The 16,902-nt window shown below is 41.8% G+C and overlaps 1 protein-coding gene across 1 annotated transcript; it reads left to right on the forward strand.

Annotated features, from left to right (window-relative positions):
• Window positions 1-501: 501 nt before the first annotated feature.
• PIGA (phosphatidylinositol glycan anchor biosynthesis class A) lies at window positions 502-14,296 on the forward strand. The gene is made up of 6 exons (XM_060002774.2): window positions 502-536; window positions 2,472-3,251; window positions 7,696-7,828; window positions 8,586-8,718; window positions 8,876-9,082; window positions 11,948-14,296. The coding sequence occupies exons 2-6, from the start codon at window positions 2,534-2,536 to the stop codon at window positions 12,212-12,214; spliced, it is 1,458 nt and encodes a 485-aa protein (XP_059858757.2). The 5' UTR covers window positions 502-536; window positions 2,472-2,533; the 3' UTR covers window positions 12,215-14,296.
• Window positions 14,297-16,902: the final 2,606 nt, after the last annotated feature.

The raw sequence follows: 16,902 nt of genomic DNA on the forward strand, positions 1-16,902 counted from the left end.
TAGACAACCAAGGCGCGAACCCACCCGACGGTCCGCAAGACCCGCGTTTAGAAGTGCGGTGCATCCTGGGAGTGAGTTTTCTAAGTTCGGATTCTCCTCCGAAGGCCACGGGACTACAACTCCCAGGAGCGCCAAAGAGTTGCTGCGAGGCACGCTGGGAGTACCGGTTTTACCCCGTCGAAGGGTCCCGGTGGGCTGCTTGTGTAACAAGAGCCCAAGGCCGATTTTTAGAGAATCTCAATATTCAGAATTCATATAAAAGGTTAAACCGAGGATTAGTGCTTTCAATACAGAGAAAACAAGTCTTCCGGAACATAGTGGCAACTGTGCAGGCGCCCGCTGACGTTACACCCCGCGCTGAAGGGTGGGGACCGAGCGTCACTCCTGCATGTGACCCCAGCGCCTCTTTGTGATTGGCTGTTCCGGGGGCGCGGCGCTCGGGCGCGGACGCCCCTGATTGGTGCTTCGGGGCAGCGGGGCGGGACTCCGGCTGCAGCCGCGGGAGGTCCGGACACTGGCGGCCATGGGACTCGCTGGTAAGTGCGTGTCTGAGCTTCCCGCGCTGGTACTCCTTGCCGCTTCCAGATGGGACTGAGCTGCCCTCAGGGGAGCGTGGCCGATGATGCAGGGGGCGAAGCCGAGCCGGCTTGAGGGTCGGAGGTCGGGGTCGAGGGTCTCCGGAGTCGAGTGGGGCTGAGGGAGCGCTGGGGCCGCCGAGCTGTAGCCGGTTCCGCGTCGGCTAAGGCGGGCGGGGCGAACGGCTCTGGGACTCCCGGCCTCGACCTCCTGCTCGCTCTTTGGCCGTTTTCCTCCCTTTGGGCCTGGCGAGACCCCGCCTGACTGCGCCGGGGTCGCTGACTGAGCGGGGTCATCCCTTCCTTGGCCCTGGCGCTCCCCAGCGACCCCTCAGCGAGTGAAGCTGGAACGGCGCTCGGCGGGTGGGTGGAAGCACCGTCCTTTTGACCCCAAGCCCCCGCCGGGTCACCCTAAGGCTTCTCTGGAGTCTCTGCTGATAATAACTGTCTAGGAACTTGTTGACCGTGGACTTTACGGCCGTCTCGCATTTGCCGCTCAAGTGGCTGGGTGGGGACCTTGGACCGATCGCTCAACTTGTCTGGTTTCTCATTCGTAAAATGAGAGAGGTATTCACTAGATCTCCAAGCCTTTCTTCAACTTTAAAATTTTAAGATTCTGTGATTGTGCCCTTATGAAAGTGTTAGGCGTGATAACCGTGATAGGCACATTTCTCACAGAACATTGCAGGCTAATGACAGAACTTTAAATGATTTCATTTGGTGCTTTACTCACTGTTTTCGTTACCATTCATCTTTTAAAATTGAATGGAACTGGCAATTCGGGTTTAGGTGACAAACCACAGTAAGAAAATGTTCGTGAAGCCACTTAAAAGTACAGACTTGAAGAATCTTATGATTTGGTAATATTGAATTGTAGTTAGCAAATTCAGCTCAACAAACAGTCATTGAGTATTTCTGAGACAATATTTAAAATAAACATGACTTTGTTGGAGAGAATAGACTTTGCACAAGCTGTTACTTTGCATTTTCTGAGTTTGCGGTGACATCAGAAACTCAGACCTTTAGGATGGCTTCCCATTGTATAGTTGAGTTTCTGGAGGCATGGAAATCTCATTTGTGAAGCTGAGAAGGAGTTTCACTCACTTTCCAAGATTCTCTTTAGCTTTAAATGTCTAAGAATCTGTAATCATACTGAATATTGAGTTGATGATTTTTGCGCTGATGATCTCGGGGACCCCTGAGCTGAACATTTCCTACTTTAGAGGTATAAAATGGCCCCAGATCCAGCCCGTCTCTAGTTTAGTTTTTATCTTTCGATTCCAAACTGAAGGGAGGGATACTCATGGAGGGAAGATATACATAACTGAAAGTTTAAGAAAATGAGGGGAATGGTTTGATTATCACCATTGTTGAACAGGGAAGGAGAAAATAAGGTGTGTGGCATGTGCTACAGGTGACACTTTAAAAAGCTGCTCTCAAAAGACAGTTCTAACTCCAGGTATATTTTAGTGTAAACCACAGACTTAATGCTAGCGAACTTGATGAGATTCATTGAGTCAATGGCTAAACTCTAAAGTGGGGTTAGCAAACCTTTTCTGTCAAGATCCATATGTTTTATTATGTGAATGAACTGGTTTGTTAACCTGGCAAAGTATTCTATACTTTGGTGTGACAAACATTGTTTAAGATTATGTGTAACAGTATTTTTAGAGCAAAATTAAGATATAAGGACATGCAGAGTCTAGTTTTGTTGTATGACACACAGTAAGTACTAAGCAAGTAAATGCTGTCAAATGCATGAATTCATCATACGCTTTGTTTTATTTCTAGGGGAAAAGCTAACAGATTAACATTAAAAGAATATTTATGTCTGGATTTGGAGTGTGGAATGTATTTTGTCTCTGAGCTTAGATCCTTGTTTACTCTCTCTTTCAGGTACTAGAGGACACATATCTTAACTGGGTTGCTCTAAGGACTAATGCCTAAACCATCTCAGCATGGCCTGTAGAGGAGGAGGTGGGCATGGCCAGCGTCCCTCAGCTTCACTCTCCCATGTCAGCCCTGGACGTCTTTCCACGTGTAGAACCTGTACCCATAATATATGCATGGTGTCGGACTTTTTCTACCCAAATATGGGAGGCGTGGAAGGCCACATTTACCAGCTCTCTCAGTGCCTGATTGAAAGAGGGCACAAGGTCATAATTGTCACCCATGCTTATGGAAATCGCAAAGGCATCCGTTACCTCACTAATGGCCTCAAAGTCTATTACTTGCCTCTGAAAGTCATGTACAACCAATCTACAGCCACGACCCTCTTTCACAGTCTGCCATTGCTCAGGTACATATTTGTTCGGGAGAGAGTCACGATAATCCATTCACATAGTTCCTTTTCCGCCATGGCCCATGATGCCCTCTTCCACGCCAAGACAATGGGCCTCCAGACAGTCTTCACGGACCATTCCCTTTTTGGATTTGCTGATGTCAGCTCGGTGCTTACAAACAAGCTTCTAACTGTGTCTCTTTGTGACACAAACCACATAATTTGTGTCTCTTACACTAGTAAGGAAAACACTGTGCTAAGAGCAGCACTGAATCCTGAAATAGTGTCCGTCATTCCTAATGCTGTAGATCCTACTGACTTCACTCCAGACCCATTTAGGAGGCATGATAGTGTAATAACTGTTGTTGTTGTCAGCAGACTTGTTTACAGAAAAGGTAATGAAATGATAGCTACAAATGCACTGCACAGCCTTTCTTTCCTTGCAGAAAGCTGTTGAGTATTTGTGTTATAATGACTGTTGGGCTTTTTGTTTTGTTTTATGGTTTCATAACAACTTCTGCGTTAAATACAGCAAAGAAGGGTCTAATAACGTTTTATACATCTTAAAGGAGAAATTTCTGGAACAGTGGTAAATGCTATCCGCAGCCCCAGCCCCCCCCACCCCACCCCCCCGATGTTTTCATAGTTATTTAAAAGGAAAAACAATAACCTGATGTTGTTTAATAGGTCAGGTCTTTTAAAAATTTCTGTACACATGCAGTAGCAAGTACAGGGCCCAGACCATCACATAACCCTTTCTTTTCATTGCAGATATTTTGAAAACTAAGAAAATCGCAAGGGTGAAAACTAAAATCAGCTGTAACTGTATTATTCAGGGATGACCCTAATGAACGTTTGATTTATAGCTTTCCTGTCGTTTTTATGCATACACTCAAAGTCAGTGAGCTTGTTCTGCACGTTACTGTTTTGTAGCTTGCTTATTTCCTTTAATCGTAGATAAGACGTTAATGATGAATTGGCACGTAAGTGCTAAAGGGGGGTCAGATAGCCCAGAGTCTGATCCTGGCTCCATCCTCCTGTGTGATCAAAGACAAGCTACTTGACATCTCCGAGTCTCAATTTTTTTCTATTGTGTGATTTGGGCAACATTGGTAATCTTGTGAGGTTCAGTGATGGTTCCTGTACAGTACTTAGCCCAATTTGTACTCGGTATGTGTCTGCTGTGCACAAGGAGGATTGTTTTAGTGCCTCTGCAGCACTTTATGGATGCCACAGTAGAATTTGTAGAGCCTTGCTGACTAAAAGTCTGAAGCAGTCCAGTTATTCAAAACATAAATGGTTTTCTGGATGGTATTTGAAAACCTGTCCAGCAATCAAAATTGTCACTAAAAGTGGGGAATTGTTAAAAAGATAATACGTAAACGTCCCCCTTTAAAATATTTTAATTTACTCAAAATATTATTACCATGCACTGAATCACCAATAATTTGGTTTAGGCCTGCAGGCTTAAGAGTACTGGTCCACTGATTTGAGCTGCATCTTCCTTCTTGCACAGTCACCTTTAAAAAGTATAACTTACAGTTGCCAGTTTGGGTCTCTTAAATGTGGTGAGAACCTAAAGGCACATGAAGTCATGTACTTCTGGATTTTTCATTTGTTTTTGACCTTATACAGTGGTTCAGGATATCCCCTAATCTGACAAGGTTTTTTTTTTTTACTGTGTCTTTATTGAATTTTTCAAACCGTTCAGCTTAGTTCCACAGAAACTCATTTTGTCCATTTTTGTGCTATTTAAATACTGTAACAAATATAATAAAATAGGCATCAGACAGATTTGTGGACAAATGCAGCTGATTCTTGGTAAGCATGAAGCTCAGCGGTGGGATCAGAAGTGTCCCAGTGTACTAGGGAGTGGCCTAAAATCCAGATGTGGGCCTTGGCCACGATGTTTTACCTTTGGAATGGAGAGCCTTGGTCCATGCAGTGATCCACTAAGCGGAGGTTGGTGAGAAAACTTCTACTGAACTGCGTTTTTGGGGGTGAAGGCAATGAAATGCTTCCATTCCTTACTTGAAGAAGATGTGAATGGAGCAGCATTCTGTGTTCTGAAGCCCTCTTGGGATATTGGTAATGTGTTTGTTGTAACTTAAGAAATGTGCCTATTTTGTTTTTTCACCAAATAATATACCTTTGTGAGATAGCTAGCTGAGAAAGCATATGATGCGTGCATGGTCAAGGATCAGAGCAAAATTAACTTACCTGTTCAAAGATTGAACCTTTACCTTTACTTCACTAACTATGGTATTTTAACCAGCTGAGCTAACCACCAAAGAGTGAAGGTACAGCCTTTCCTGTTCTCAGTTCAGTCATTTAACAAATATTTATCAAACCCTTTCCGTATGTCAGGCACTGTGCAAAAAGTAACATTCTGAGAAGGAATGGCCACATCTGTAGTTCAAACGTGAGTAGTTGTATTAATGGTCCATTAATTATTAATAAATTAATTTCTTTAGGAGGTGTTCATTTGGACCAGATATCAAAGGCCACTGGAACATATTAAGTAAGAGAGAATAAATCAGAAGTCCTATTACCCAGGATCCCTGGCCTCTTCCCTCTTCCATTGAGCCTGTTTTGCTCTCAGGCAGGGTTTAGTAGTGCTCACGTGCATGTGCAGACATGCCCCACTTCTGCTCTAGTGCTAATGATGACTTACATTTATATTCTGCAGTTGATAAAGCCTGTACATGATACAGTACCTAACTTGACCCTCCCAGCAACTGTAGGGTAGATGTTATCTGCATGTAACAGACAAAGAAACTGAGTCTCAGAGGGGGTAAGTAACTCACCCAGGTTACACAGTAAGTAACAGAGATGACAAGCCTGAGTTGAGCTCTTCTGCAGTTAAGGTCTCCTGTTCCCTCCACCCTCAGCCCAGCCACCATTATCCTAGGTATAGATTCAGAAGATTCTATTAGACTGTGCTTTAGAAGCACTTCAGATCAGAGCTTTTCTTGTCCATTTTGTGAGAATATGGCAATTGAAAGTCCTTTGGTATGTTTCATTGTGTTGGACGCTTGCTAGAGGCACGAGAACATTTCTTATTATGGGGAAAAAACCTTTATTCTTAGAATAATAATATAGATCGTTGATAATATTAATCGTTTCCATTTCTTTTAAAGTACTTGTCAGAATTAAACAACAATGCATTTAAAGCCCACCGCCTGGTATAGTAAGCCCTCAGTAATTGTAGCTATTGTTACTAATTATGATTATTGCTCTAGATGTGGGGTTTTGGGCTTTTTTCATTTAAAGAATGGATTCTTAACCTTTGTATTAGAAGGGAGAGAGGGCAAGGAGGGAGGGGAAGGAAACAATTATACGAGGTAACTTGTTAAAAGTCATTAAGACACCTTCTGGTTTATCTAAAAATCCAGTTGATGGACTTGGTAATAAACTTGAAACAAAGATAGGTAAGATTTTAATGAGAAGCTTTCATAATTCAGAAAAGCCACATGTGGGGCTTCCCTGGTGGTGCAGTGTTTGAGAATTCGCCTGCCGGTGCAGGGGACGTGGGTTCGTGCCCCGGTCCGGGAAGATCCCACATGCCTCGGAGCGGCTAGGCCCGTGAGCCATGGCTGCTGAGCCTGCGCGTCTGGAGCCTGTGCTCAGCAACGGGAGAGGCCACAACAGTGAGAGGCCCGCGTACCGCAAAAACAATAACAAAAAAAAGCCACATGTGAATTTATGTTTGCTAATGCAGTCATATTTTGAAAATACTAGCAGAGTTTACGTAATAAATCCTACTTGGAATTATTTAATAAAAATGACCCTATATATATTATTTCTCCTACCATCTTTTTAATAATTGATCTGCCTGTATTTGGGAAGATTGATAGAAGTGCAGTTCTTGTGTATGTATGTGTATGCATTTCTTTAACTGGCTTATTTTACATTTACTTTTGAATGTGTATGATTTGTACTTGTTAATGAGCTAAATTCTTAAACATCAACACTACTGTCACTTTGGATTGCTACTTTCAGACTAGTAGGGCATGATTTATTTTGCTGCTTTATATTACCTAAGGTTGTATAAACATAAGAAAGTTTCATTAAAAAGAAAAAAAAGGACCAAGATGCACCCTTTTGTTCTGCAGACTGTAATGATCTGGCAGTGGAAGTCCTGCCACCCTCATTCACTGTCATTCGGGGGAAGTGGGCTGTAGCAGATTTGGATGGACTCTTACAAATTTTGCTAATACCCTAGTGTTCGCTGCAAAGTCCTCTGTACAAACTGCATTCTCAACACAATGGAGGCAGCAGTCATATTTTGCTCCTTAGCCCTTTCCTATAGTAGGAAGTAGAATCATAACGCTGGTAGAATTTTGTAGGTGAAAGAGACCTTGGACTTCAGGTACGTCGGTCTGTTCATTTTCTCTTATCAGGAAAGTCCCATTATCAGAGTTTGCTCATAAAAAGGCTGGGTCGAGACCCAGATCTCCAGTCAGCTCTCCTGCTCTGCAGAAAGTTTTAACTGAAATGTAAGCTACCTCAAATGCCATTTTTTAGCAGTAGGTGTGTAAACACAGGTGAATAACCTACAACACAATGTTGAAACGGAACAGAATAGTCCACGAACTGGGTGTGTGGAAGGTACCCATGGGTGTCAGTGTATATATCCTCAAGAACTCTTGGGGGACCCCTGGCAGTTTGAACGATTCCACCATTCCAGGAAAGGTTTGAGAGAATTTGTTTCTCTCCTTAAGTAAGGGAGGCATAGCTAATATTACTTTTCAAAGTGAGTGGATTCTCAGAAGTTCTGATAAAATTTTTTTTAAGGTTAATTATTGATAACTCAAACATTCAACTTGATGTTTTCAGGGACCGATTTGCTTAGTGGTATAATACCTGAACTCTGTCAGAAATATCCCAATTTAAATTTCATAATTGGAGGAGAGGGACCAAAGAGAGTCATTTTGGAAGAAGTACGGGAAAGATACCAGCTCCATGACAGGTATTGATGGATTCCATATTGTCTTGGGTGAGAAAATATCAGTTACCTAAAATTGGTTTTGGCTACATGCCTGCATTAAGTGGGCTGCTTCTCCTACATGTACTTGACATAAAAATGTAATGCAAGGCCTATTTAAGAAAAATTATATAAAATGGGGAACCCTAGTTAAGGAATTCATAATTTTATTTTTTCTGTTAGCCCAACATTATCTGACTTTAGGGGGCCCTGGTTGGGGCACCCGAGAATGCACAAAAAAACAGCTATTTGATTGGAAACGTTTGCAGATTCTCAAGCCATACTGAGTTGTGATTTAAATAGCACGGCCCAAATCATGTAAATTGCTCTGCATGTACAGATTCGAACATTTCTCTTCCTCGGTAACTTAGTTAACATGTGAGCTGTGTGCATGTGAGGCATCAATTTAAAAGGAACATTTTCCTGTTTAGAAACGACACTTTAACATTTACTCATCAAAGTGTATTAACATTTTCATTGAATGCAGACTGATTTTGGAGAAGATGAAATTTGATCTGTGTGACAAAAGTTAGAAATATGTTAGCTGTACAAGCTTTAACCAAACAGCTTTATATGACTTCCTTTTAGATCAGAGTTGGGTGATATTAATCTTTGGAGATGGAAAACATTAGAAGCAGTAAGATTCTAAGTATAATATGAGTAGCACACTTGGCTTATAAATGGTATTTCTTTTGTAGCATGATTTTTACTCCCCTCTTTTTTCTCTCGTTTCAAAAATCAGAGTGCGTCTCTTGGGAGCCTTAGAACACAAAGATGTCAGAAATGTCTTAGTTCAAGGACATATCTTTCTTAATACTTCCCTTACTGAAGCATTCTGCATGGCAATTGTGGAAGCAGCCAGTTGTGGTTTACAGGTAAAAAGCTTTGAGGGCTTATTACACTGTTGGGGTCTCTGTATTTGTATTTTGAAAAATAATCAGATGCAGTCTGTAATATTTTTTTAAATTGGTATTGTTTATTTTCCTGAGAGATGAATTATGGAGGATCACATGTTCTTTTTTCCTTTTTAAGGTTGTAAGTACCAGGGTTGGTGGAATTCCTGAAGTACTTCCAGAAAATCTTATCATTTTATGTGAGCCTTCTGTAAAATCTTTGTGTGAGGGATTGGAAAAAGCTGTTTCCCAACTGAAGTCAGGAGCATTGCCGCCTCCAGAAAATATCCACAACATCGTAAAGACTTTCTACACCTGGAGGAATGTTGCGGAGAGAACTGAAAAAGTATGTCACATGCTAAGAGAAGGGTATTTGAAGATTGTGTCTTGAATTCTTACTTGATGTTTCACATACACACTTGCTGCTTTTATATAGGTTTACCATTTCTGCTCTATTGCTTAAGTTTATGAAGTCTCTTCCAAGTGAAAAGAAGTGAATTCTGTATTACTTCTGGTATATGTTAGGCTAAGTTTCTAGTCAAATCATTGCATTTGACATCTGAAAATAGCAGTAATGCAGTATCTAGACCTTTCATTAAACTGGGCATGCAGGAGTTACAAAATTTTCTAGAAGTCACAACAATTAGAGGCAAAACTAATATTAAGATCTACTCTTAGACATTTTCTTGAGGCTCTTTATAATTCTAAAGCATATAAGTCTATTAGAAAATATACGGTTTTGCTTAGCCCGATTGTGGCAACTTATAAGTTACAAATAGTTAATCCAGGCTACTTCCTAAAACTCCCGTGTCACTTTTGCTAGCTGCTGTGATTATTCTACAGGAGAGGGATTTTTGCATCTTTGGGCTGATTGAGAACATAGTAAGTTAGAATTCAAAAAGCACGTGACAAATGTTGGCAATAGGATCACAAATAAAAAGCAGCAGTAGAAAATTGGTAAAAGGACAGGTGCAGGAAATAGGTTAATGCCCTTAGGTGGGAGAGTACAGTTGTAGGAAATGCTTCCTTATTTCGAGGTCAGGACTTCATTTATTCTACTCAGTTGTGCCCTTTGTTTAAGTACCTCTCATGACTTCGTCTACCTCCTGCCTCTTATTATCACATAGCAAGCTGGATGGAAACGCTGTGCTTCTTAGAAATTGTGACCCAGAAAGACAGTTGGGAGCGTGGAGAAGGTAGTGCTTTATACTCTCCTTGTGTTCAGTGGAGCAACTAGTTTCTAGCCCAAAGTAGAGAGCAAGATGGAGCCGAGTAAGCAGAAAGGCTTTCTTGCTTGGTTTAAATTGTAAATTCCCCTACGTAAGGTGAGCCCCGATTTGAATGGAAATGCAACAAAACTCTTTTTATCTCTAAAAATCGTCATACACAGTTTGCATTGAAACATGAGAAGTTTCAACTAACAAACAGTTTTGACTGAAATAGCTCTGAGATAGCCACTTTCTAGAAGTTTTGCAGTCGCGCCACCCGTATGAATTAAGTACATTTCCTTGTTTTCCTTTGGAAGTTGGGGTGCAGCACTGATTACCTGCTGGGAGCGCGTGGCAGAATCGCCCCGGGAGCCTTTTCGGGCTCTGTCCGGTTCATCTTCCTGTGCCCACTGCTGGATTCTAAAGTGACCCTTTAGGAGCAGAGGGGATATGGGAATGGTGGGCAGGGATATTTGGTTAGGCAGGTTTTTTCAGTGAAACCCACCCTGATTGAGGACCACATCTCTGTAATTGTGCCTTTACCTTCTTGATCAATGTCGTGTAAATCTCAGAAGTTTGCGCTGTTGTACATAATAAGTTTGGGGCAGAGAACTACGGTGACAGTTTGTCAGCTTGTGTTAAAGGAGTGCATTAGGGTTTTTTTAAAAACCACGAATTTTCTTTTATTTAGGCTTAAAGTAACAGTAGGACGTCTGTATTGTTTTCAGTTTTACAGCCTGGCAGTTTACAGTACACATTCCGAAAAAGACGTTAATCCTTGTCCCTAATGGATTGTCCTCCCTGTCATTCTCTCCCTAGTAGCAAATTGTTATTTTGTCACTTGAGATCATGAATTAACTGACTTAGAAATAAAGGTGGACGCACGGGTGAGTTTGTAGTTGCTCTTTTAATTCTACCTGTTCCACACAGGATGTTTGATCCCTTTCAACTCCTTAGTTTAACTGCTATTTAGAAAAATTGATCAAGAAATTAAATCAGCATTCATGCTGGAAACATACTTTTTCATGTATAATTCGCCAGTCTCAGCATACCGCTCCATATAATTCTGACTACAGTGTATTCCCAATGTCCTCGGGGTAGAGGAGCTAGATGAAAACAGCCCGTACCTTTCAGAGGCCGTTGACCTTTAGAACTTGCTCTGCACGTCAGAACTTTCTTGAGTTCAAAAGGAGATGGTTTACAGGTCTGATAACGTGAGCGTGACCACAGGTAATGCCCAAATGCAGTTAAAAAACGTGAATGCCGGCCCATTTTATGAGTTTGAAATAAGTATATTCAAGGACCTTTGTTTTTTTCTTTAATATTTCAGAGTTTAGTGCTTAGCAATACTTTAAAAAAGCAAGCCACCTACTACCAATGCTCAGCAGTAAACTTTATTTTGTTTGCCACTGTTTGACCTATACTATCTACCAAAATTTCCCCCATCTCTTTCTGCTCCTTTTACTTGGAATCCGTGAAATGTCTCTGTATATTCTCCCCGTTTGTGCTCAGCAACACGGCGTCACTTGGGTGTGGAAAGAGGAGCCTCTCTGTACCCAGAAGCACACTAGATTGTTAACTCTCTGATGGTAGTTGAGTCAAGGAATCTTAAAGGGCCAGTCCTTACTCCCTGCTTGGGGAGTCACTGCTGAAGTAAATATGGCCTCGACAGGTGGCCCGCAAAGCCGCTCCAGCGTCTCAGGACTTTGGAATTCTCATAGTTGGTTAAATATTGATGGGGATCCCCTAGGGGACAGGAGCCGTGGTAGATTCATCTTTGTACCACACGGTATACATACCCCAGTGTTTCGTCCAGAATAGGCACTCCATAAGTGTTGTCTCAAATGGCAATACGTAGTGTAATCAGTTTCATTCGTCACATCATTTCTGTAACAACAGTGAAATGTACGCGCCTTCTGTTGACATCTCTAAAGCACTCCTGGTCTGTGCAGGTCGTTGTTTATTGTGGCTCACGGTGCTCATTCTCGGCTCTCTCCCGCCAGGTGTACGACCAAGTGGCAGGAGAAGCTGTGTTATCGATGGACAAACGACTGGACAGACTCATCTCTCAGTGTGGCCCCTTGACAGGCTGCATTTTTGCTTTGTTGGCTGTATTCAGCTTTTTCTTCCTCATTTTCCTGAGATGGGTGACTCCGGATTCTATCATCGATGTTGCAGTAGATGCCACAGGGCCAAAGGGTGCCTGGACTCATCAGTATCCTTACAGGAAAAAGGTGGACGAGAACAACGAGGTATCTAAAACCAGGTAGAAGAAAGCCTGGATTGTGAGATTTGAAACACTTGTAATAGTTCTATTAAGACTATTGAAAATAACCTTGCTTTTTTTCTTTGTAAAGTTAATAGTAAGTTATGCTACCTCTTTATCATTCGTGTTTTATTTTGAGGAAAGATAAACACTTATGCAATTCCTGAGTGTAGAAACTCCTTGCACTTATTTAAAATTTAGGAGAGAACATTGAAGCCACTCAGGTATGCAATTTTTCAGACTACTGAAATCCCTCTAGCAGAGATGTTTTAACGTTATATTTTGGGAGCTTTGGGTGCTGAAGGGCCAAACGTTTTCTGGGCATTTTTTGGCCAATTTTAAATGTTCTACCATTAATTAGACATTCACCAGATGTTTACAAGTTTTCTTTAGGGAAGTACAACAACTCTGTGAACTGTTTTAAGTTGTGTTCATACTACATTTATTAGACACTTAAGTCGTGTTCTTAAACTTTTATTGGGTATGCTCAGTAAGTGTTCCATATGATCAGCAGGTTTCTTGAGTAAAATGGGCTGTCAGCGACCAGCATGTTTTAAGCACCTACCAGGCATAGAACGTTGAACTAGATGCTTCCTGCGGTAAGGACCGGGGGTGGGGGGTGGGGGGGTGCATTCGCTCTTTGTTGATCAGTCAGATGGCTCACTTCGTCATAGTCAGGTTTGACATGAAGTGCTAAGATATCCGCCGTGCCGAAAATGCTCATGCTTTTAATGCCGGGAAAAAATCGCCGGCGTACTCTCAGTTCTTCTTTAATCCTGTTGGATGCATTCTCCTAGGTCGAGCCTTCATCTTCGCTTGTGTGTATGAAAATACTTTTTGCTTTTTAAATACTAGGGACCGATACCACTGTCGATGATAGTGCAGAGAAACCCTCCACATCTCGCAGTGCATAATTGAGTCCTGTCAATGCCTTCTTGTTTTCCGAGCGCAGTGTACGAGGTGTGCCATCTCAAAATCAGCTGCTACCCTGTCCCTTTGATAGAAGTCACTTCCCTTCACTTGTGGCCTAGCTGATGCCTGATAAGTATTGTCAGTGTGCAGAAGTCTTGACCCCAGAATGTTTTGTTTATAGCCAATTGAGTCTGAAAATTTTAGGAACACAGTCTCTTTGTGGATGGATGTTGTTAACTGTAATCGTTGTGGCCCATAGCCATGGGTTTTTAAACCCCCAGTTATCCACATGGTGTGTCTTATTAATTCTTTGAACTCCTTAGAATAAGTTTTTGTGATTAAGGACCGTGAAGTCACAAGAATGAGGCACTGGGGGCGCGCTAGTTAGATGCTGGCAGTATTGCGATTCTGTACAGGATTTTTTTTTTTAATGACAACATTCACAGAACTTCTTTTGAAAAAGTATCTTAACATACCTACTAATTGGTTGCCACTGATACATAAGAAATATATTTGTGTTTTGTACTAAAACACAAATGCAAGAGTGCAGTTTTTAAAATCTAGAAGTTAGGGGTTCTTTTGTTAAAGAAAAACAGACTGACCCAAACCATTAAATCTTACTGGGATTTTTATGCGTAGAAACTGACTTATATAAATATGAAATAAACAGTGCCAATATTCATGATAAAGCAAGAAACTGTAACATTTGGTTTAATTTATTCTGTTCAGCAATTTTTAAAGGCATACTGCTGTGTTTTCTTGTATGTTATTTTTGTTTCTTAGCTTTTTTTTCAGAATTGTCTATTAAATTGCCATTTAGTTCAGATGGAAAATAAATAGGATTTAAAGTTCTTGCATGAAACATGTAATTTGCATATTTTCCTTTTTTTTTCCCCTTTAGCAAATGGAAGTAAATTTGCTTGTTCTAGTAAATCTTAATTTTCAGGCTTCCTGAATACCTAAATTGTAACTGTCATTGTTGCACTGGTCAATATGTGGAAACATATTGTTCTGCCCTGCTACTTACATTTATTTGAAAGTGAACTTGCAGTGATGAGGAATTTATGAAAAATATATTGTATTTCTTTGGATGTTCCAAAAAGTAGCACATGTAAAACTGATTTATGGAAACATGCTACATGTCCAAAAATAAAGACCAAAATGACATTTTGACATTTTTCTTGAGTTTGTCTTGTTTGAAGAACAGAATATTATTTACTAGTTGAGCAACACTGCCCCCAGCCCCTACCTCCCATGTTTTTTTTTTTTCAGTGCAACTTGATGTTTTGCTTAGTCTGTTAGAAAAACAGGAAATATCCTTCAGTTGATGAATTACTCTGTCATCTTTTCTTTCTACAATATTCTCTCTTTTACTCATGGAATAGCAAGTTCAATTGTGCCTTTGTTTCCTAATCCGAACTCTTGTTTTTCAGTGCACTAGAGTTTTTCAGTGCACTGCGTGAGACAAATGAATACGTCTGTACAGTACTGTGCATGTGAGCTACATAATTATGCATTATATCTTGCAAGCTATTTTAAGAGAAATTGGAATTTTGACTTCATTTACAGAAGCCCAGTGTATGATCAGGCCCCCCAAGATGGCTGTTCTCATGCTCTCTGTCCATCCCCTGCCGGACCAGTGCCTGCTTCACCTCTACCCTACTCACATGACTGACCTTGCTACGTTCCTGCCCCGACCTGAGCTAGCGATTATTCTAATCTTTAGATCAGAACATCTTCACCTGATAGCTTATCAAAGGAGCCGTGAGGGGCGTGCCCCTCTGCTGGTTTCCCTGGTAACTGATGAGCCCACCTGACGTCAATTCCCCTATAACTGGTAAATCTGCCCCTTCCCTGGGTAGCGAAGACTCCTGCCATGTCCCGCCATCCTGCCAGCTGCTGTCTGCCGCACGCCGTGGGGTGTCGCTCCAGGACCTTGCTTCAAATGTGTAAGATCCCCCATCTATCAAACCACTGCTATCTCTGTCGCTGACTGTAGACTCTTCGGTCTTGAGGCTGGGCAAGTATAGGGCTTGCAGGCCTGCGGGGTGCAGCCCAATGCCCAGCTTCTCCAACCCACTTTGTTGGAAGCAGTCCCCTACGTTGATATGTTCTGATTTATCTTCCACCAAAACATTTTTGGCTCAGTCAGGGTATCCTAGGTCTGTGTTTAGTTTCGTGAAGGATTTTTAAAGGCCTCTTTATCCTTCTCTGCATTCGCAAAAGAATCTGGCTAGATGTTAAATTGTATCATTCTATGGCTGGATCTTTAAAATCTGAAATTCTGAGAATTAAAGTTCTCTACAGATTTTGATTTGTATTCACAGTACTTTGGGGAGTTGATTTTCCTTTATCCTTCATATTTGGTTGTGGCTCAGTGATTCTCAACTGGATGTGGCAGTGGTGATTTTGCCCCCTGGGGGACATCTGGCAGTGCCTGGAGACATTTCTGTTTGTTCCAGCTGGATAGGAGTGGGGCAGTGGCATCAGGTGGGATGCTGCTAAATGTCCTATGATGCTTTTGGACTGCCTCCCACACCAAAGAATGATCTGGCCCAAAATGCCGGTAGTGCCAAGGCTGAGAAACCCTGGAGCTCTAGATGGTTTCGCCTCCTTCAAAGATACCATGAGTTAACTCCTTACTTCAGTAGCCTTTTACGTGCATCTCAAATGTAGTGCTCAAACGTGCTAAAGATGGTCTCTCTGAAAGAGTACAAAAGTTGACCTTCTCATGGCCAGCTTTTTTTTTTTTTTTTTTTTTTGCGGTACGCGGGCCTCTCACTGTTGTAGCCTCTCCCGCTGCGGAGCACAGGCTCTGGACGCGCAGGCTCAGCGGCCATGGCTCACGGGCCCAGCCGCTCCACGGCATGTGGGATCTTCCCGGACTGGGGCACGAACCCGTGTCCCCTGCATCGGCAGGCGGACTCTCAACCACTGCGCCACCAGGGAAGCCCTCATGGCCAGCTTTTCTGGTATGTAAAACAAAAAGAACAACGAGGTTTTAAATGAAAATTAGGGCGAAAACAAGATTGAATGGTGTTATGTAATTCTAGATACACCACTGGGCTGACGTGAGTAAATGATCACCTTCTTACAGAACAATTGGAGAAAGAGACATGAAAAGAACTGAAATACTTGTGTTGATGTATTTTTATACACTGGCACGCTACCAGGTAATCTAAGCTTGGTAAAGTAACCTTATATAATATACGTCCTTGAGAATGGAAACCGCACAAGCTCGTGATGGCGTGGTGATACACAGAAATGGGTATGTTGTATATTGTGACTCAAGGCTGATTCTCATGCCTTACCCTTTTCACAGAGTACAGGGAGGCGGTTCTTACATAGGGAGTCATTCTATTTTGCCTGAGTGCTAGGAGAAACTCCCGTATTTTTGCATGAAGCATTTATTAAATAAGATTGATTTAGTTGTCTCCTATAATTTTGTTTGGGCTTGTTTTTTCTAATAGGTTGTAGAAATTTAGAAAATCTAATATAGCCAAGAATGAAACAGGAGACCTAGAGTTTCCTCATCTATTCCTTCCCAGGTGAGGAAAATTACACATAAATCAATTTTACCGGTATTGGCCAGCTGATGCATGTCAAAGAATCAGGGTTACAAGAGAATATTGTCCAGCGAGGGAAGGTACTGATTCACAGAATCTTTGGGTACTTCACCCAGAACCTAGATCATCTTCATCCATTTCATTGCAAGCCCTCCATGATCGACTATAGCCCACATTTTCCAGAACGAGGCACCACCTTTACTGACACCTACAA

Source organism: Delphinus delphis, chromosome X (assembly GCF_949987515.2).
Source record: "Delphinus delphis chromosome X, mDelDel1.2, whole genome shotgun sequence".
Classification (NCBI taxonomy): domain Eukaryota; kingdom Metazoa; phylum Chordata; class Mammalia; order Artiodactyla; family Delphinidae; genus Delphinus; species Delphinus delphis.